Source organism: Eucalyptus grandis, chromosome 2 (assembly GCF_016545825.1).
Source record: "Eucalyptus grandis isolate ANBG69807.140 chromosome 2, ASM1654582v1, whole genome shotgun sequence".
In the NCBI taxonomy this organism is placed as follows: domain Eukaryota; kingdom Viridiplantae; phylum Streptophyta; class Magnoliopsida; order Myrtales; family Myrtaceae; genus Eucalyptus; species Eucalyptus grandis.
The window spans coordinates 15,584,009-15,605,184 of record NC_052613.1 but is presented as its reverse complement, the minus strand read 5'-3'; the positions used below and the strand labels follow the sequence as shown (position 1 = coordinate 15,605,184).

The 21,176-nt window shown below is 36.7% G+C and overlaps 1 protein-coding gene and 1 long non-coding RNA gene across 5 annotated transcripts; one reads left to right on the top strand and one right to left on the bottom strand.

The window, feature by feature from the left end:
- Positions 1 to 585: 585 nt before the first annotated feature.
- On the top strand, positions 586 to 1,487 carry LOC120290848. The gene is made up of 2 exons (XR_005548526.1): positions 586 to 778; positions 1,224 to 1,487. It is a non-coding gene; the product is annotated as an uncharacterized LOC120290848 (long non-coding RNA).
- Positions 1,370 to 11,098, bottom strand: LOC104424482 (5'-nucleotidase SurE). Of its 4 annotated transcripts, none has more exons than XM_010036935.3 (10): positions 10,858 to 11,097; positions 9,789 to 9,883; positions 8,776 to 8,840; positions 8,420 to 8,463; positions 7,443 to 7,520; positions 5,734 to 5,887; positions 4,211 to 4,387; positions 3,598 to 3,657; positions 3,401 to 3,526; positions 1,370 to 1,580 (listed from the first exon to the last, which is right to left on the bottom strand). In XM_010036935.3, exons 1-9 carry the CDS (start codon positions 11,004 to 11,006, stop codon positions 3,416 to 3,418), a joined length of 933 nt encoding a protein of 310 aa, XP_010035237.2. In that variant the 5' UTR covers positions 11,007 to 11,097; the 3' UTR covers positions 1,370 to 1,580; positions 3,401 to 3,415. The 4 variants fall into 4 exon arrangements, with proteins under 4 accessions (XP_010035237.2, XP_010035232.2, XP_039163288.1 ...); XM_010036930.3 differs by lacking the exon at positions 1,370 to 1,580 and adding an exon at positions 2,660 to 2,978 and having other exon boundaries at positions 10,858 to 11,096; XM_010036926.3 differs by lacking the exon at positions 1,370 to 1,580 and adding an exon at positions 2,673 to 2,975 and having other exon boundaries at positions 10,858 to 11,096.
- Between the last annotated feature and the right edge of the window lie 10,078 nt (positions 11,099 to 21,176).

Here is a 21,176-nt window from a genome sequence, read left to right as displayed (position 1 = left end):
CTATGTTCAACAAGGCACTGAAAAATTTCCATTTCCTGATGATTACACGACTTGTTTGGCTTGAGTAGGCGGCGTTCTCCACGCAGTGAGAAAGTTCTTGAACCACTGCATGATGATTATTTCCCCTCACGGAAAGGCCTTGGCAACGATAAGACGACATTCCCAAAAAAGCACTCTTTTACGATATGCCAAATCTGCATATAATAAGAGTGACACACTTTAAAGGCACTGCAAGGGACAGATGGACGGACGGGAGGCAGGGCCTTGTAGAAGACTCACTTGCGTTAGGGTGAAACTTGATACTTTCTTAGAAGACAAGGGGTGCTGACCCAGAAATTGGTAAAGCATGAGTAGTAGACCCAGTGACGCTGCTCCTCGTGTATTTTGCCAAAAGGGAGAACATACAAGGGGAAGAAAAGAGAGGACTTTTAAGCTGAGGCTTGAAAAACAAGGCATGTTTTGTGACTTGCATTGAGTGTGGAAAATAAGTTATAAAAATGATCTGTGGGGGGTGGCTTCTCTTTTTTGGGACAGTGACATCTCACCAAAAGATCATCTGGTGTGCATAAAACTTTGGCCCTGCAAAGGGATGTTTAAATTGCCTGAGCCAAACCCGCGATCTCTCTCGGCTCTCGACGCCATTGTTCTTTTGGGCTCCTTGGTTGCTGCCTCGGTTTACATGAGCGGCCGCGGACGCAGTGCCACATGAGGTGGTATCGGACCCTTGTCGCTCCACTGAAGAAGCTATGGCTGCGTCTGCATTCAGCTACGAAGAAGAGTATGTACTGCATTTTGATGGAAGCTTTATCTGCATTTGATATGCAGTTTTCTAATCGTTCTCTCGTTTATAGCCTATCTTGCATCTGCATTTTCTGCTTGAAACCAAGATTCAGCACATTTTTTTTTGCATCTGCATGTCGTTGGACTCTGATATTGATCAACGCTAATTTATCATGCTCATCCTTCCAATTTCCAATTGCACCATAAACTCTATTAGGAAACAGTACGAAACTCAGAGCGCTCGCTTGCTAGTATAAACCATCTTATGGCTGAAAGCATGTTACAGGAATCGATTTCCCCATGGGTGTGCGTGAGCATGCCCCATTTCAGACCAGTTTTGCTATTTAGCTTTGCATGTGTCCTCCCTGGTTCGAAAAGTTTCATACAAACAAAAGCAGATAGCGACTGATTCCATGCTCCTGTTTCGATCTTTTGTTTCCCAGGAAGAAGAGGGATCTACATTCTGTACGACGACGTTAAATCATGCCCGTATGAGGATGTTCACGTCCTCTGGTCCATCCTTGTAGAATCACATCCCGCACTACCATCGGAACACTGAAGAAGACAGCAGCTCTGGGAGTTGCTCAAGAGATCAATGACATCATGCACATACAATATTTATAATGTCTTATTCTTGTGTGAAGCATTGCACAATTACAATATTTATAATGTCTTAATCTTGTGTGAAGCATTGCACAATTTGTTTTCTTCTTTTCTCCCCTTTCTCTCCCAGCCCTTGATCTTCACGTGCTCTACTTCCTCCTTTCCCTTTCACTTGAGCTCCAAGTTATGCAACCGATCTGAAGAAGCACTAGAAACTAATTAAGAGATGGTGGAGATTGCTGTTTTGTCTGCGTCAGCTTGAAGGTGGTAGCCACTCTCTCTCTCTCTCTCTCTCTCTCTCTCTCTCTCTCTCATATATATTAAAGTGGGAAGGACTGAAGGGAAGGCAATGCATGGGACAACTGGACGCGGTTTCTATGCTATTCACACAATCATTCACAATCTCAACAGTGATTTCACTTTTGACGTCGGCTCCGGAAAGCAATTTAGGAACTGTAAAGTAAGATTAACCACAGACAATCCGCACGAGAGAAAACAAGTGAAAGAAGATAATTGGCATGACAGATTGTAAAGTAGTTGCATAATTTGGGACCATCGTGAAAATTCCGTGCTTTATATGAGTTCAAAAAGCTTATGGTAGGACAGCCAATGTTATAGTGCTATCACAAGCAATACTAAATTGATGAGACTTGAACGTTAGACCACCTCTCCTGAGTACCACCATGATCTTGCATTACCGCAACACTCATGACAGTAAACTGGGAATTCTCAACAATTCCAGTCGGCATCTGAATCTGGCAGCCTACAAGTCTTTGCGATAGCTGGTGCAATTAAAGCAGGTGAAAAGGCTTCAGAAGTTGCTATCTAGTTTGGGGGAGGTTTTTGCCCTACTGGGATCCTAGATCAAATGTAATCACAGCCGTTGGATTTTTACGGAATGCACAATCGATAGGTGTGATTAACTCGATCCATTATACACCAGGTCCTTTTCCCAAGTTAGGGAAAAGAAGCTTGTCAATCTAAACTTGCTCAGTTAAGGAAAGTTACATCACAATGCATGAAAGGTCTGTTTGCACAATCTATATGGAACCTATGAAAGAGAAATTTTCTCCCATCACTATCATGTGCTTCAATTCATCGATTATATACAAGAGCATGCAGATTAGGCAAAACAAGATCTTGAACAAGAAGCACTTCTGTTTATGTGATGTAGACGGGCCAACAGTGAAGAAAAGTAGAATAAGCGTTGTGATTTGAGGTGATTACCGAGGTGTTAAAACAGCCTATACTATGTCACAGGCAAAAGTTGGAGAAGCAACCACACAAGATGAGTCAATTTTGAGGAATAGTAGCTATTGCATTATTCCAAATAAAAAGGTAGTTATTACACCGATCAGTATCATCCACAAACATCATATGAAAATGAAGATGGTTTCCTTGCATAATGATAGTGTTCTAAATAACAATTTAGGTAGACATTCTTGACTATTGTTCTCCCAGAAATGATAATGAGATGAAGCAGAATAAGATGATTATAGAGCTTCAGAGTGCTTTCAATGGGAACCACCAAACCTATCGGCCATGATCCATTTTTAGGAATATAATATACTTCTAGGAGAAATCAGCTATATCTGCCGAAACAAAAAAGAGGGCATCAGAATTTATAGTACCTTTTGTTAAATTCATTCTCATTACACAGCTACAATATGGCAGACCGGGAAATTGAGCATGGGGGACAAGGCAAAAATTACTAGTTAAATACCATACATGTAAACTTCCCAAAAATTTGTCAACATAGAATTATTTGGACCTAAAGGTCTGCCATTGCAGCTATAGCGTTTGTACTATTAATTAACTACCAATGACAATTTATAGATTATTGCAGGACATTAGATTCCAAATACAGCAGAAACATTCTATCAGGTTTATCAATATAGAAATATTCAAAAGCATTTTCAATTGAATATAAACTTAACTACTTTAGATAAAAGTTTTTGGCCCCTATTTGAAAGCTGATGCTTCCAACTCGTGTATAACAAGTAATATAGCAACTCACATGAAAATTGGAGAACTATAAGGCTGATGAACAGACGCGATCAGATAAACTAGGCAGCCAATCTTTGAAGAAGGCCTGAAAGTCTTTCTCGGGAGGAGCAAGGCCACCCAGAGGAGTGACAGTAATCTGAAAAATAATGAAGTTTAGTAAGTTACAACTCATATAAATTATGCAAACAGGTTAGCAGAAACACATACATATCCTTCTTGAAGACATTGGTGGTCCATATAGCTGTCATCAACTTGAGATTTCCTTACCTAATAATGTTCAATTATAGGTTTAGAATAGAGACAATCTACAATCACGCTCGACCACAAAAACCCCATAATTTCGCTCCCCAATATTGTTTCAAAATACATTAAAAACAGGAACTTTGATGGCGTATCTTGTTACAGGAAAATGTTTCAGACATCTTGAAAATGCGATCCCCTAAATTCTATCATTCTGTTCCCCAACTTTTCCTGCTGATAAAATATATGCAGCTAATTAGAAGAGACCCTATATTCTGTGCATGACACTTTGCATAAATTTTATTTAGTCCATGAAAATACTATAACCTTTTATAGACTGATGGAAAATTAATTTAATCAGAATGCATTTCACTTTGCAATGTAGAGTCACTGTCAAAGATCAAGATGACAAGTGCAAGAATAGTTTTTCGACAACAAAGATTTCTCCAAGAAGTAACCTGAGAATTATATAATCAGACACAAAAAAGGACAGAATTCAGTGAGAAATCATTAACCACAAATAGTGGAAGATTACAATAACTAGGACACAACAGGAGGACAGATTGACAAAGAAACTCACTTCTCTCTTGAACAGACGATGTTCTGCTGACATAGTTGATGCATCCATATCAGGCAATTCTGCTACATCTTTATCCATAGTCATTGTTGATAACATTTGTCCACCTTGCATTTCTGAGGACACCAGTCTCCATCCCATCACAAAAAAACTTCTACCCTGCTCGGTCAGCTTATAGCCCTTTCAAGGAAATAAAAGAACTAGTCAGATATCATTACATCCTCCTCACTGCAACAAAACTCTGGCTAGATATTCCAGGGTAGTCGTGAGATAGATAGTTAGGACTCCAACAGCAAAGTTTCAAATTCCAATTGTGGTCAAAGTCACAAAGGAAAAGTTCCAGATTCCAATACACGTAAAGTTGCAAGCATTCTATTCAGTATTCATGGATGACGTGCTTTAGAGCTCATTGGGCATTATGAGGTCATTCAACTGAAATTTAATGAAATAGAGATGACTACGTCCCATGTCAATCAAGGAGGTTGTAGTTCAACAGGCTGATTGTAATTGTTGTTAAGCTAATCAATTATCCATGCTCTCCCCAAGGAGTGCTGGCATGAGCCTCTAACAGCTGGTTAGAAGAGAAGTAAAAAATGAAAATGCAAGGGCACTTGACGGCACTTTTGGAGTAATGCATATCACAACCCTTCCACTTGTATGTCTATAATAGTTCAATCTAGTCACAGCCTAAAGAAAATGGCAAAGGATAACAGCACATGATCATTTGAATAATGACAGGAATCATCCCATAATCAATTCTAATAGAAATGTTCTAAAAAGAACAGGTCAAAATTGGCTAGTGAAGACTCTGAGGTGCTTCAACTGATTTCAGTAAAGCATGTGTCATTAGACAGCTTGACCTGTCTGGGTCCACTTTAAAAAAATCTCTGGTTTTTAAATTATCCAAAAAGTTAGAATCAATTACTTTGCAATATGATTCCTCAATTTCAAGTTATAAATGCGCAATAGCATCTTTATTTTAACTGAGACCAGTTCCCCCCTTATTTAAGTTCTATGATTCCCCAAAATAGACATAAAAAGAAATAAAAAATAAAAATAAAAAAATAGAATATTAAATGGAGACAAGTGTGGGGTCTACTGCACATGAAAGACTGGAATTGAGTCGACACCAGATCTCCCCAAGAGATGAGGGTGTCTTCTTGTGAAAAAAAGACTGAAGCTATTATTATAAAGAAGAAAATTCTTAAGGACAAGGGAGCCTGACAAGTTGAAAGTATGAACAGTAAAGAGGGAAGAGATCGGAATGCATGTACATGGATTCAAGTGCATGCCTGTGTAAAAACAAAAAAACTTCGATCAGATAAAGCTTTCTCTTTTTCAGGGACCAACAAACACTTCACTGTTTAAAAGGTACATCGCCAATGGCAAATAGAAGAAGTTGAAAGTATGCCTCCAGGAGACACCTACATGAAGAATACATATATGTCCATAGTGATAGTGATTGCCTAGATTATTATCCTAACTATGCCATACTACCTGCCTGTCAGAGCAATTTTGAAATTTACCTTGTGGTTTGCAATATCTGTTGGTAGATCTACATTCAGGAAAGAACCATTAGGATAACTGTGGTTTCTGATCCTATCGAGTATTGCACCAATTATAGGTAGACAAGCCTCAGCAGCAAGTGTGTAGTCTTCAACCTTGCTTTTACCTCCAACCCTGAAAGGCCATTACTGAAATCAGGCCTAAGCAACAGAGGCAAGTTTTGGAGATAGCAACTCTGTGGCAGTTATATGCAAGGCTGTCCCGTATTCTGCACAAATGTGTACTTTCTACCAAGCTATTATAAATCAATCATACTGAAACATTTTGATGACATCTGTAAATGAATATTAGAGTATTCCAACAGTACCCTTGGTCAAAATCTTAGCAATATGTTTCCTGCATTCTTTGGTACAATCCTTTAAAAATGGACTGCATCCTATTTTTCTAATTTGATATGTTGGGTCCAAACTCCAAACCATGAGAACCTAACGCTGGTAACATGATATATTCAAGTGAATTGGAGGAATTTCCAAAGTGTGCGTAGAAAACCATCTTGGCTTTACATTTGTTCAACAAGTTCATCATAGTAGAATTGCTGGAGACTAAACTTATATGGCAGATAGGTGCATGTGCACCAATTCATATTATGAGTCTTTCAAGTTTGGCTTGGCTAGAGAACCAAGAAATAGACAGGTCAATGTTATAAATTGAACACACAGTCCAACCCTACAGATGTCTGCCACATATTCCTAATTTACAAAATCAAATGTACGTAAACATAATAATAAGAAAATATATTAGAAGTGACTATTTCTATTATCTGATCATTGTATAAAATGAATAACTAGAAACTAGTATTAATTTGACTAGTTAATTGAGTTTGTAACAAACTTATAAGACATCACTTTCTCAATTCGCAAGTGTTAATTTTACCTCTATATATCGATTTTTATTTTATTTGTTTCTGATTTGTATTTCTTTCTCAGATAAACATTCCGTAAACCAATTCAGCTGGTTCATCAAGATAACGTGATTCAGCTAAGTCAGCCAAATTCTGGCCATGCCTCCTCTTCAGGGTTGAACAGGCTTGGAAAGGTTTGTGGCCCATTTAAACCAATCAAATGAAGCAGCCTCTCATAATCTCTAGTACACATCCTTGCACGAGCTTTGACAAGCAAGGACACACAGAACTGGGAAAGAGGATGGAAGACTGCATCCTCATGCCGATCATGCTAATGGACATTAGGATGGAAGGTGGAGGTTTCTAAGTACATGCTGGAGAGGGAGTATTAACAGAACAAAATTTTGAAACTAAGCCCATGAACGCCAAGTAAAGATGACGTAAAATTTAATATAATGCAGCTATACTTGACTGCTCTTTATAGTTAAATTTAAAGATTTTACTACCTGTTTATGTTTGCAAACATTTCGCCTCAATGCAGCTCATGTCGCAAAAGAAATAATGTTGTTAGCAGTAGTGTGCAAAACATCAAGAATTTGCAAACCTAAAGATCAAACTGCAGGAAGAACCATCTTCGTTGTATTAAATTCGAGATTATTCTCTCATCGGCCAATAAAAGATTATCCAAAAACGTAAATCACTAAGTTAGTCTAAGGAAGAACTTGAGACTGCCTCGAGAAAGGATCATAACAAAGTCTTGGGTTTTCTCTATGAACCAAGCTGTCAATGGGGTAAAATAGCATGTGGAGAATGGTTAGTGGCCCATACCAGTCATATGACATTGAGACAGAAGGGACACCATTAAAGAAGGCCTCACGAGCACCGGCTACAGTTCCAGAGTAAACTCTGTAATGTAACAAACAGGCATACATTTATGTCAGCAGGCAATAGCATATTACACAGTATTACATCGTGACTACAAAGGCACTAGCTACAGAATCACAGAAGTCACAGTACAGCAGATTTAACGCTATGCTTGCATCTATTTTGATACTCAAGTCAAATTTGTAATATCTTTCCTGTACTTTAAGAATGAAAAATTTCTCAAGTTTTAATGTACGCCTGAACTGGTCATGATCTTATGATAAAATGTCAGACTTAGCATGAGAAAACAAAAAACGACAATGAAAATGTCTGACTTAAACTGCATAGGTCCACGATGAAAAGAGTCCTTTCTTCCACCTCCCTCCCAAGACAAGGTACAACAAAAGTATGACCACTTGTAAGTCAAGATCCCTCATTAATGTACTGTAACAAGAAATCTAAATATGCTCGCTTGAACTTTTCGCTATTTATTGTAAAAATATATTCAATGGACATATCGAGCAGTTGAATTTTCTTCTTGTGGAAAACTAAAGATGTTTAAGTCTAAATTTGTGTTCCCTCAGAGTTCAGAGAGTAAATTATTCCAACACCTTTATTTCAACCAATTAGTAGGAGCACCACCTGTGCTTTTGCAAAACCATCTCAAGATGCCCCCACTAAAATCTGTTACATCCACCAAATCCATAAACAATGCGGACTTCATGAGCTTTCTTATTTTTACAGTGTTTAAAATACGGAGAGTCACACAATTTTGCCAAAACAAGGGATGTGGGAGTAATCTGATATGGAAATAAAATAATTTCAAATAATGTTGGCTGATTGAGTATTTAGTGGATTTTGAGGCTCTACTATGCATTTGAGATACCAAAAAATATGGCAAGCATACTCTATGAATAGACCAAAGGAAATAGTTTACTGACGTGTGATAACCACAGTTGCTGCCCTTGTTAATACCACTAAGTACCTGTGCATGTAAGAAGTGATTAAGAAATCAGAAAGCAAAAATTCTACCGGTAGATAGGAATAAAAATGCACAGAAAGAATGGAAATAAGGGCTCCGCACATTTTGAATTAACATGTGTAAAATGTTCTGACAGACTAACATAGATAAAGTCCCATAGAGGGCTCATAGCTAGCTACTGCATTGTCCTAGCATAGAAGAGTTGGACTTTGACACTTTGAAAAGAAAGGGGTAAAAGAAGGAGAACAATCTCCAAATAAATCCTCAAAAGATGTTAATCATCTATTCTGTCGATTGCCCAAAAGCCAGATATACCAGGTCAGGAACCGAAGAAAAGATTGCATTAGAGATTCCCAAAGAAGTACAATCTGCTGGAGTTCCTGCAAAGTACATAAGAGACGTGAAAAGGCTAAGATAACAAAGCACAGCACTTCTTTACACTGTCATAATAAATTAATATCCTGCTCGATGGTTGTGGCATGTCCCAATGCATGTGCTTTAGCATAAGGAGAGCAATTAGTTGGTTCATGATTAACCCAAAAAATTAACTAGAAAAAGAAGTCACAGGTTAGCAACTCATAAAAGAAAAGGAAGAAAAACAAATATTTCAATGGTCGTTGAAGAACCAACAGGACACTTCAACGGGAAAGGCAATTTTAACTATGAGAACAAATTCTAGAAAGTTTAAATAATATCCTTACATAAAGGTATAGATTTTCTAGTTTCATCTATATTCGTTCCTTCTACAACACAACTCAGCCCGAACACACACGACTTTTGAGGAGGAAAACAATGATGAAAAGATGGTCGGTTCCTCCCGAAGAAAGGTTAAAAAGCTTCTATTGTACCGACATTTAGGTAGACGTAATGGTCCATTTGGACTGTAACATATATATCTCTATACACAGTGGTCAGCCACAATATTTTTTCTATTGCCATTTTCAAGAATCACCTTCAAAATGACAAATAACGTTAAGAGTTTTATACAAAGCTATCTTGGCTTTAGAGAGTACAATCATGGGTGGAAAACAAGTCCACAGGAGAATTCAGGACTGGACTATCTGCCAGACTCTGACCAATCTTTTGAGATAGAAGACAGTCAGTGTTGACTTACTTATGACCCCATATGGACATCTAGTTCACAAGTGACGTTCTCTTTTCTTTTCCTCTGTTTCTGTAAGTTCCTCAAGCGTCTTAAGAATATTAGAGAACCACCTAAAGTGGAAATGCTGTTCCATCCAATAAACTATGTAAAGGGATGGAAGCTTGATCTAGACAATAATAAAAGTTCGAAATTAAATATCCACTGAATGGTGATGATATCAAACCAGAGACCGCGAAGGCTTCTGCTCCATCGATATCTACTCGCTTAACAGCTACAGGATGACGCCATGTGATGCTATGACTGACAGCAGACTTTTCCCTGCCAACAGTGTAACTCAGAATGAGAAAAGCATTCCATTAAATCTATGAAACATTTGAATTTTAAAGGGACTGCAAAAAGGAAATAGAAATCATGCCAATGAAAATAATTCCTGTGGGAAGCTTGCAAGCAAAGGAATGCATATTCTGAAAAAATTAACAACGCCATCTCCCAACCCCAACACCCCTCTACCATGCAAAGAATGAAAGTGGGCTGCTCGAGATTTGTACCTGCATGTCAACTATGATCCAATTCATGCATTGACAGAGCAAAAGAGAATCTTTCATCAGAAACAAACAACTACCAAAGTTTCGAAATCAAGACTTTAGAGAACTAACCTTGACCCTGAGGATTTCTCTCTCTCTCTCTCTCTATCAAAACAGAAGGGTTTTGTCCCGACAAAACGTCCAGCGCTAATTTCCATTGAACCGAGGACCGAAGAGTTTTTTTTCTTCCCATCTACCAAGAAAAGATGGATAACAAGAGTACAGCTCTATGGAGTATGGACAACCGAAAACTGTGCCGGACGAAATAAAAACCAGAAGCTCAAACATACCCTCACTGATAAGTGTTCCAGATCCTCCTAACAAATACGTTATGCGGACTATTTCCAGGCCGATCATTTTCTTTTTCCTTCATTTCCTGAGTTCTTACGCAGTTCGACATCATATCATTCGTAAATTACGCGTTCAGCTGAAGTGCACTGAAATTCTATACACAGATATCCAGAAGATCAAGCAAAAGCAGCTCGAACATCACAAGTTGAAAAGACCGCCGGACTCGAAGAACACCGGAACAGAGCGACGCCACTCAAACACACCAAAACTCGAACGGAGACTCCGCACCAGATTCCTACGGTCCGATCATCCAAGCGCCGCGCAAAACTCACGGCTAAAATCGAACACAAGGACCTCCACGGACCGGGATCATCGAGTGCACGAGTCAAAAAGCCTGTGCGATCAGTGAAAACTTACGAATCAGGAGCGCAGACTCGGACGCGGTATCTGTCGGCGGCGACGAGGGCGCGAACCAGGGCGCGCAGGCCGGGGGCGTCGATGCCGTCGTCGTTGGTGACCAGGACCGTCGGCCGCTCGTCGGAGCTCCGGCCGGTGACGCCGTCCATCGCCGGGAAAAAGAGAGAGAGTGGGGGAACGGGGCGGCCGGCGAGCTGATCGGCGGTCGGAGGGCAGTGCTGATGAATGAAGCGATTTTCAAAGATTCGAGCAGGGAACGGCATCAAAGTTCAAAGCAATAGCCCAACTTGGACGTGCATCGGATTCGAGTCATCGGAATTAAGTTCCGGTAAAATGTTCGTTTTTTTTTTTTCACGTTTTTTTTTATTGATTGATACTAGTAAAAATGTACATTTACCTAAAATTAATTTTTATCTCATAAAAAAAAAAATCTCGAAGTGTTGTCCTGTGAGATATTTCTTCTGAACTAAGTTTCCTCCAGCGAAATGTCGAATTGAATCTCCTCCATTATCTCACTAAAATACACACATGCTGCCTCCTAAAGTAATTAACAATGCCAAAGAATTGTCGTACTTGCTTGGGGTACAACTTCTTATCAAGAAATTTAACATGGTCGCTTAGATGGTAAGACTACAAGACTAGAGGTGTATAATGATAGATTTGATGTGGAAAATTCAAGTATTTTGACATGCATCCATTTAAATATTTAGTAAGATTTTGGTTTGGGATACTAATTTGAAATTTGTTGTGAAGCAAGAATTAGTTTAAGATGAATGTGTCATGGGTATCAATTTGGAATTTTTAATAGTACTCTATATAGCTTCATAAATTTAAGTATAACGGATTATATTATAAAGTAAAAATTCCTTAACAAACAAATTTTTGTTAAAAATCATTGACGCAACTATATATACCATGTGGAATGGCTAGCCAAAAGACTATCACATAAGTGATTTCTAGACAAAAATTGAATGGAATAATCACAATTGAAATTTTCACGCAAAGTTTAAAATTAATTTGATAAAATTGAAAAATTTAGGACCATAATGGTATCCATATAATAAGTTTAAGATATATTGGTAAATTTTCCTTTTTTAATCTAGATGGTAAGAAACATGTACTTTTTTTTTTTTTTGGTTGAAAAGAAACATGTACTTGAAAAGGACAAGTTGAATGGCAGCAATAACGTGAGAATGTAGTCCAAACGTTACGCATCAATCATGTAAGGTCACTCTTGCAGGTATGCTCCAATGTCATCGAAATTCTCATTATCTAAAATAGATATAAGCGACAAGTAGATGGGATTTAGGCCATTCAAGCAGATGTCCTGAAGAGAGAATCCCCTTGATTTCTCACGTTCTACATAAACAATAGAAAGAATGCAATCTTTTAAATGCGACAATGAAATTACAGATTTGTTACATGTGCTATTACAACAGCTAACTCATGAATTTCATCAAAGATTTTTTTAAATAAGTGTATTGAAAGTCTTACAATTTGTTACGAATATATACTTAAGTCCTAAAACTTTCAAAAGATATAATTAAATTCTAAAACTTATCAAATTGATCCAATCAAGTCATTTCATTGATTGCACATTTTAAAAAGTTTGGAACTTGATTGCATTTTTCGAATGTCTTGGAATCCCCATCATGGTTCAAGAACTGGGACACGAACTACATGGGGAACCATGCAGGGTGGCCATCGTCGATCCATAAGGTGGCTTCATAATGGATGAAGGTGCGGCCTTGGTCAACATCATTTACATCATGGAAGGAGATCTCCACATGCGCTTATGCACCATAAGTAGCTATTGGGAGCATATCCTTGCTAGTTATCCGAAAAAATATTAAGAAATAAGCTATGCCAGTAGAGGATATAAATCACATATTAAATTGCAAAAATTCATTCACAACTCGAAAGACAAATCACTCCATAACCTAAAACACATTCAATTTAATTTGCAAGGCCTACCGTTTCATAAGGTAAGCATGTATGAACTTACTACGCTAACTTCAAAGAATGAATTGATATGATACAGCATATTTATAGCAACCCATCCAGAACCCACCAAGCAATTTAATGCATCAATGAAACGTCACCTTTGAGCCATGGCACCACCTCTAAGGTCCAAGTCAACTTACCTATTTCCAGTTTCTCAGTTCCATTAAAGTTCACAAAATAACAAGAAGTCACTGGTTGGTCTTTCATGGGATGCTAGCCATGGGCATCTCACTCTGAGATTTCCCTTAGATATCCCAAATCCAAGGGTCGCTAGCCCCGAGATTTTAAACCGAGGCATCCCAAACACATAGGAGGGGCATCCCAACTCCCCAAGGGTATTAAATTCCGTTCAACAACAAGATCTCATTCTCAATTCCTTTTTATTACAATTGCAACTTTAGCCACAATTCACAACAACCTAGGCACAGGAAACAGGCTCAAATAGTAGCATAATGAACGCAGTTCACATCATTTATAGACCATGAATCAGAATTCCATCGTCTTCCCCTTGAATTCTATAAAATTCGCAATGAGGGCATGGAAAGTCAAAATCGCACCGTTTCAGGAATTTAATTGATAAATATATTAAATGAGCTCTAAAAATTCTAAAAATTCTGACTTTTTAATATGTTGTAAATAAGACTCTAACAAACATCTTTCACGAGGAAGTTAAACTCAATTCTATCCATATAAAGAGCAATAACTCACGCGAAATAGTACAAAATCAAACCCGCAAGGCAAAATCACTGACCAGAAGAGAAAACCTATTTCAATGCGCAGACATCACCAACCAACCTGCCTGAAATTTTAGTATGTTATACATAAGGATGTGCCAAACAACTTTGATTCTAGTTAGAACATTTTATATTAAATCGAGAAATCACTGAGGTCACGGGAATCGCGGTTTTGCGCAGAACAGCTACAACAGAGAATTAGGCCTATATGTCGACCATGCCAACCCAGGAAAATTTGAATTAAATATATGTTATAGGCTAAGATATTTGGAACAACTTTCATGAAGGAGACCTCTATAGAGTCGCACCACAAACCACACTATAAAATCGACAAGTCTAGGAGGTCTAGTATAGTCGACTCCTGGAAAACATCTATAACCTCACGAATTCATGCACCATACTAGTCCTTGAGTCAAGAACACACAAGATCTTCCCATGCATGGACCATCACAAACCCCAACACACATTCATAAAAGATTTCTATCCAAAACAAAAACCTACGATTAGAAACTACCCCACACCGAACCAGCTGTTTCATAGAGTAGCTGGAGGATGACATGAATTAGCACCTAGTAACTTCCCTTGCCTCAGAACTTCTCTGAACCATGCACTACACAACTCCTTGCCTAAACCCATAAATTTTCCCCTCGCCATGGCTCGACTAACCTGTCCATATGTTCTCGCACTAGCAAGCCAAGGAATGCACCATTTCTTTTACACGAATCAAGCGAACTAACCCTCAAGCCACAAGAGGTAGTATTGCACCAATATACACCCACATGGCCACTACCAGCTCTGGCATTAGCCTAACACAGTTGGTCACCCATTCATAGCTCGTCAATCGCACTTAGGACGGTCTATAGCCATGCTACACGCGAACGACCAGCAACATAGACCAGCGAGAGCAGAAACCCAGTAGCTCGAGACCCTATATCTCAACTAAAAACCACCCCTCTCATCCTCCGGGCCTAGCTTAGCCATGAGTTGCAACATGCACAGGCATTTCAGGCCTCATCTTGCCCCCCACGAGCCCTTCCGATACTAAACTTAGGTCGACCAGACGTCCCGAGCTCCGAAAGATTTTAAGCACTCTAAAACGTGACAATTTCCCCTACTTTTGAAGTGTGGAACGTCCTCCCCACCTTGGATCAGCCTCACCGAGAATTTTGAGCTCTCTTGGCTTTACTCAAATAGCAAATAGCAAGAGAAATGAAGAGTGCTTGCTGCCGAGGGAAAGAGAGAGAAAAGAGTGGGTTCGGGAGAGGGAATGTGAGGGAGATGAAGAGGATGAAGGAAAAACGGGTTTTGGGGTTTTTGAAGGAAATCTCATGCAAATGATGGTGTCCTCAATCCCCAAAAGTGGTGGCGGCCAAGGAGAAGGGCGGAGGGAATGAGGGTGGCTTCTTCTCCCTCTTAACTTAATAACCTAATATAATTAGATAAAAGAATTCATTAAAACTAGGTTTAAAGAGAAATAAGACCAATATGCTTATGTCCTCCCATGCACCTTTCCAAGGTTTTCAAAATAGATGCACAAACATTTACGGTGACAAATTATTACGATGCCTAACAAACAAGAAACATCTTAATACCTTTGCAATAAACGAGGCCTCTTGCGGTCTAAAATCCCGCACCTCAAGACATTCGCAAGGCTAAAAAAAAGTCTTTCTTTTAAAGTAAACAAGCACTCACAACCTCAAATGGGCCTAATTAGCGCTAAAATAGAGCCCGCGTCGTCTCGAGCAGCCCTGATATCCTGTTGACAAAACCGGGCTTTAAGGCCCTATGGACTTAACTCAAGCCCATAATATTAATTTGGCCTGTTCTCGTGGCCCAACTTGACTTTCTTTCTTTCATCAAGCAGTTCATTAATAAAATCTTAAGGCCCAAACCATGCTTCAAATTGGCCCGCTTCAACTTTATGAACTTTCTATTATTCGCCTAATGATTTTCAAAGTTGGAAAATTCGAGGTATCACATCTTGGCCCCTTTTTATAGTCTAAAATTGGCCCTTTGCCCCTGTAACTCAAATAGATTAGTAAAGTTGTAAAGGCCTTAACGTGTAAGACTCTCCCCCTTAATTGGGTTTCTAGCCTCCCCCCTCTCCCTTCCCCTCTTTAGGAGATCTTGTATTTTGATGCCCCTTATTCTTGTAAGGGGGTTTGGGTTTAATGAAATGATATCTCTATTTCGTCCCACAAAAAAAAAAAGAAAAAAAAAAAAAAAGTAACAATAAACTATTGTACCTTGATGGCGATCAACTACTTGATGGAAAGTTAAGATTATGAGTGTAAGAAAACATTCTTAATGAAGTTCAAGGTTTTAGCAAAACAATGCTAAAAAATATATTAGGAACTTAATCTATATGAACATAGTAAGTTGTGCTACTTCTAATAAAAATCTAATGAACTTTTGTAAATGTTCATGAATGTAGAAGGGAGCACAATAGCTTAAAAGTGGTATGGCATCAAAATTTCTAAGCAAATATGTGTTCATATGTTTGATCATTTGATTTATGATTAGAATCATAGTTCAAAGTTTTATCTACCATTGATTTCGTTATTGAAGTTGTTTACATTAATTGAACATTCAAATCTTAATAAATACCTCTTTAAATGTATTAATTTACATAAATTAGTACATTTTGTGGAGGATTATTGAAATGGAAAAAGTGTCAAGTCCTAAACCTATTATATTTGTATCAATTCACTATAAACCTTTTGACATAGTGTCAATTCAGTCATTTTGACAAATTTTGCCTTGATATTACCAATGTGGATGTCGGTCGACTTATGTGCATAGCCGCATTGACATCGACAACTATTAATAATATTTTAGTATTTTTTTTCAAAATTTTATTTATTTTATTTATTCTTTTATTTTATTTTTGCTTTTCTTTTCTTTCTCTTTCCTTTTTTGTCCTTCATTTCCTTCTTGCTCTAGCAGGTCACAGAAAATAAAAACATAAAAATTTTAAAACATATCGAAATATTAGTAAAAGTTGTTTATAATAGAGTCGGTTATGCCACATGGGCCAATCGACGTCCATATTAGCTATATTTGGATAAAATTAGCCAAAAAGACTAAATTGGCATTATGAGAAAATGTTTAGGACTGAATTGACACTAAGTAAAAAGGCTTAGGACTAAATTGATACTAATAAAAAAAATTATGACTAAATTGATACCACTACAATGGGTTTAAGACTTTTTTTTGACACTTTTCTCTTATTGAAATAGCTTCTTATTATTAAAAGATGCGACTCTTGGTCATAAAAGAAGTTATTGTTGACATAGAAAGTGGTTTTGAGAGGATAAAATATACATTCTTATGACATGTGTTCATTGGTTGTTATAAATAAGAGCAAATAATACATTATTCAAAATAACTGTTCAAGGATCGCAACTATTCAAAGCAATAATTTCTTCTGCATGACCCTCTCTTCTTATTTTTTTTTTCATACACACAACTTTGATGACACATTCAAGGTAAAATTTCAAGAGAGATATTAAATCATTGCTAACTTGGATCTCTGCGGTTTTGGTATATACCTGAGAGGTATATTTAAATGTAGTAGCAACATTAGTGGGGGCAAACAATACCTTGGCGTACACTAAGGCTACGTTTGGTCGTCCATTTCTAATCGTGATAGGACGTGATATGATAGGATATAAAATCCCTGGATTTTTTTATATCCTGTCCATTGTTTGGGTGAATCGTAATATTTAAGTTTCGGATATGTTCACATCATATCATATACATTTTTATATATATATATATAAACGACATATCATTATAAATGAACCTAAATGTTCATAAACGGAGATGGTGAAAATTTTCGTAACACTATTCCTTAGTTTTATTTTTTATTTTTCCTTTTTATATTATTTTCATTATTATTTCCTTTTTCCGCTTTCATAATTCTTTAATAAAATTTTATCAAACAAGTAAACTATACTAACATACCTAAAACACAAAAATACCTAAAATATATAATAAATATAAATATTTAATTTATAGATTGAATGTTTATTATAAGATAGAATTAAAGTTGAATATATAAATTAAAATAAGATTAATTGATTTTTAATTTTTAATTTATTAAATTAGAATTCAAATATTATTTATATTGAAATATGATTTCGATTTTATTAATTGAATAAGTTTGTTATTTAAGAAAATAACTTTCCTATTATGGACATTAGAAATCCTATCCACCTTTATCCCACCTCCCCCCCATGGGATAATTTTATCCCGTCTATATCCCCTTATATCCGACCTTATCCCGTCCAGTGAAGAAGATTAAACGTAGGATAGGATACATCATATCCTATCCCGAATTTTATCCTGACTGCCAAACGCAGCCTAATTGTTATCACGCATCAAAGTATCAAAGATTTATGGCTATTGTTCTATCTTATTAGCAATCAAATGTCTCCAACATAACTCACTTTGAATTTAATAGTCTTATGATTATAGCCATACCAAATACAAGATGGAGAGATCTAAAAGATTAGTTGATATCACAAGTATAAGTGAATCCAGCACATGGACTAGTTTGGCTCCAAGCCCATCCAGATTATTTGATGGTTTTGAACTATTGTTGTTTAGGGAATTTGAAAACACTAAGAATCCTTAGACATGTATAAGATGAAACCCCGAATTATTTGAAGAAGGTTCGCACGATTATAGACATTTTGTAGGTCAGAAGTTAACAACTTAGAATTGATATAATAGATATTAGTTATTTCATTGAACTTATATCGTTCGAGCTATTTAAATTTATGAAATATGTATTTTTTGCAAGGAAGTCTACTTAAGGTTTTTTTTTTTGGTCAGGAAAATCTACTTAATTTGAAAATAAAGTAATTAATATTCACAAGGTTGAAAAGACATAACTTATAGTTTAAGTTATTAGTATAATAAATCTTAACTCATTCCATAACAAGTACAGTCCGTATGGTGACAATCAAAGGAGTCACTAGTATTGGTCACTCCTCCCCACGTTTTAATTCATTAAATTTTTTTTATAATAAATCTTAGCAGCTAACACCACCAAAAGTCTCAAATTGGTACACTCATGCCACACTTGCCTCAAATTAATTTTTGCATCACGAAAATTCCAAAACTTGTACATCCATGTCACATTTACCTCTAACTACACCCATGACAAACCTACAATTCATTAGCTTCCATAAAAATATTCATATTAAATTGTCAACAATACTTGGCAAATAATTCGGATGATTGGAGAGTGACGTGGATTTAATGTCGAAATTTAAAAGAATGGGGTCCTCTAATTGACTTCAATTTTAGAGAAGGTAGATTTGAAGAAAAAGTATTGAGATTGAAAAATTTGCTAAAATCTACTAATTTCGTTATAAGAACTCCCTCACATTTCAAAGATGTACTAATTTCCTAATTTTTCCTAATGTTACTTTAAGATTTTGAAGGATTTGTTACAAATGCATCATTTTGGAAGTTTGTGTGACACTAGTTGGGGTAAATGTAAAGCGCTTGTATCAATTTGTGATTTTTCTATGACACGAAAATTAGTTTGAGTCCAATATGGTGTGACCAAACTAGTCTGAATTTTTCATAACACAAAAATTAGATTTGGGAAACGTGGCAACTGTTTGGGATTTTTATTTTATTTTATATTATTACTCCATTTTAGACTTATTTCCTAGCTAAAATATATATCAATAATTTAATAGTGATGAAGAAATAAAAATTGAAAAGTGTATTCCTCTAAAAAGTAAGTTGAAAGAAATCAATATAATTAGGGTATCACATAAAGTTAGCTTATTGCACTAAATAAAAAAATGCAATAATAATTATATTATTTAATAAAATAAAAATGGTTTTCCTAGTTTTCAAACTGCTTAATATTAATTCACAGAGAAATCAATAAACATTAAAAATAGAGAAGTTAACTAAATGTTATACACTTACACTTTTTTTGCGATATGAATTGGCAAGAAACTATATTATGGTTATGAAATTAAACTTGTGGATGTTATCCATAATTTGTTAAGAAATTATACTGTAAATAATTATAGCTTATGCCAATAATTAACACAATTTAGTTATATTAGTTAATTAATTAATATTTTAGAAAAATATTTGGTAATTTGACCATATACAAGACAGGCAAATTAATAAAGTGAATAGTAAATCCTAAATTAATTTTTTGACAATTATTCAATTTCATCCTCACAATATAGGGCATGTTTATTTACACTTAAACAAAAGTAAACAAAAAACTTGCTAAAATTTAAAATACCACTCAAATTTCAGCAAATTTATGAAAAATTTATATGTGAATTTACATATCGACACTGAGGTGTAAGTGTTTCAAGAGTTTGGAATTTAAAAAAAAAAAAAGTCGACGTGCAGAGTCGCAAGATTTAGATCAATAAAAAAAATAATAGCCATTTTAAACATGCCTCCTAACTTATCGTCAAACAAAATCAATGGTACCTTCGTTTGTTTCTCTAGTTTCGATCCTTTCTAGTCCAAAATCCTAAAATAAGAAAAATTTCAAAAGACTTAACAAATATAAAACAACACAAACCATCATAGTTGCTCAATTAATGAAAAGTTTGAAAAAAATAAACATGAAATAAAAGAAAATGACATAAACTACTATTTTCACACTTAAACTGCTCAAACACTAAAACTGAACCACTCCCGCACAATTTTTTTTTCCAAACTCCCACACAATTGGAGGAACTAAAATTGCACTATATTCCTTCATGTATTTTTAGACCAAACTCCCAAATACACATGAAATTTTCCAAAATCAAAACCATCAACCATTCTATTTTTTTTTTTCCATTTATGCATAAGCTCGCCAAACCCAGCCTCAATAAAATTAATTACCATAGATTAGCAATGCTTAATTAACACGCAGCCTCAAGAAGTGACGAGTTGAAATGATTCTATCATTTATCGGTCGTTTCTGGTACCCTTCGAAAGCGAAATGATGCTCTATCGACTAAACGAAAAATTCCATCACAAACCAAAACAACCACCTCAATTTCTTTTCCACTCAAAAAATAAATCCACATCACAACCTCCTCTTTCTACAGCGAAAGAGACAATTTGCTTGTTGGGACAAAGTAAATGCACAACCAAGTTCTTACCACACTAGTTAAAATCTATAAATCCCCAAAAACCTAAGCATGATGACATTACGGGGGACAAAAGAAAGGCCGCCCCCACTGCCCTCCCTCCACGCGCTTCGCACAGCGCTTGTCCTACACGCTCCTCGTTTAACCAAGAGAAGGAATCGCACTACGACGCACGAGCGCACGACCGAAAAACTTCCCCACCAATGACCCCACGACACGTGGCCGAAGACCGCCCTTGGGGACACGTGGCGGGATCACAAGGGCCGCGATCACCCGCGGGATCGAAGGTTGGGGTCGATTGCCGGGGGGACATCGGTGCACGTGCGCGCAGGGGAACACGCGAAAATAGCAACAAAATAAAAATAAAAAAGGAGGAAAATTAAGAGAGGGGGGAAATAGTAAATTCGCCCCCGATTCACATTTTTCATATACGAGCGCGACAAGG

Coding starts and splice junctions, on each gene's coding strand:
- LOC104424482 (XM_010036935.3), bottom strand. CDS start 11,006: ATGGACGGCGTCACCGGCCGGAGCTCCGACGAGCGGCCGACGGTCCTG. Junction 9,884..10,857: donor CGAGTCTGCGCTCCTGATTC/GTAAGTTTTCAC, acceptor CACTGTTGGCAG/GGAAAAGTCTGCTGTCAGTC. Junction 5,888..7,442: donor GTCTCAATGTCATATGACTG/GTATGGGCCACT, acceptor ATGGCCTTTCAG/GGTTGGAGGTAAAAGCAAGG.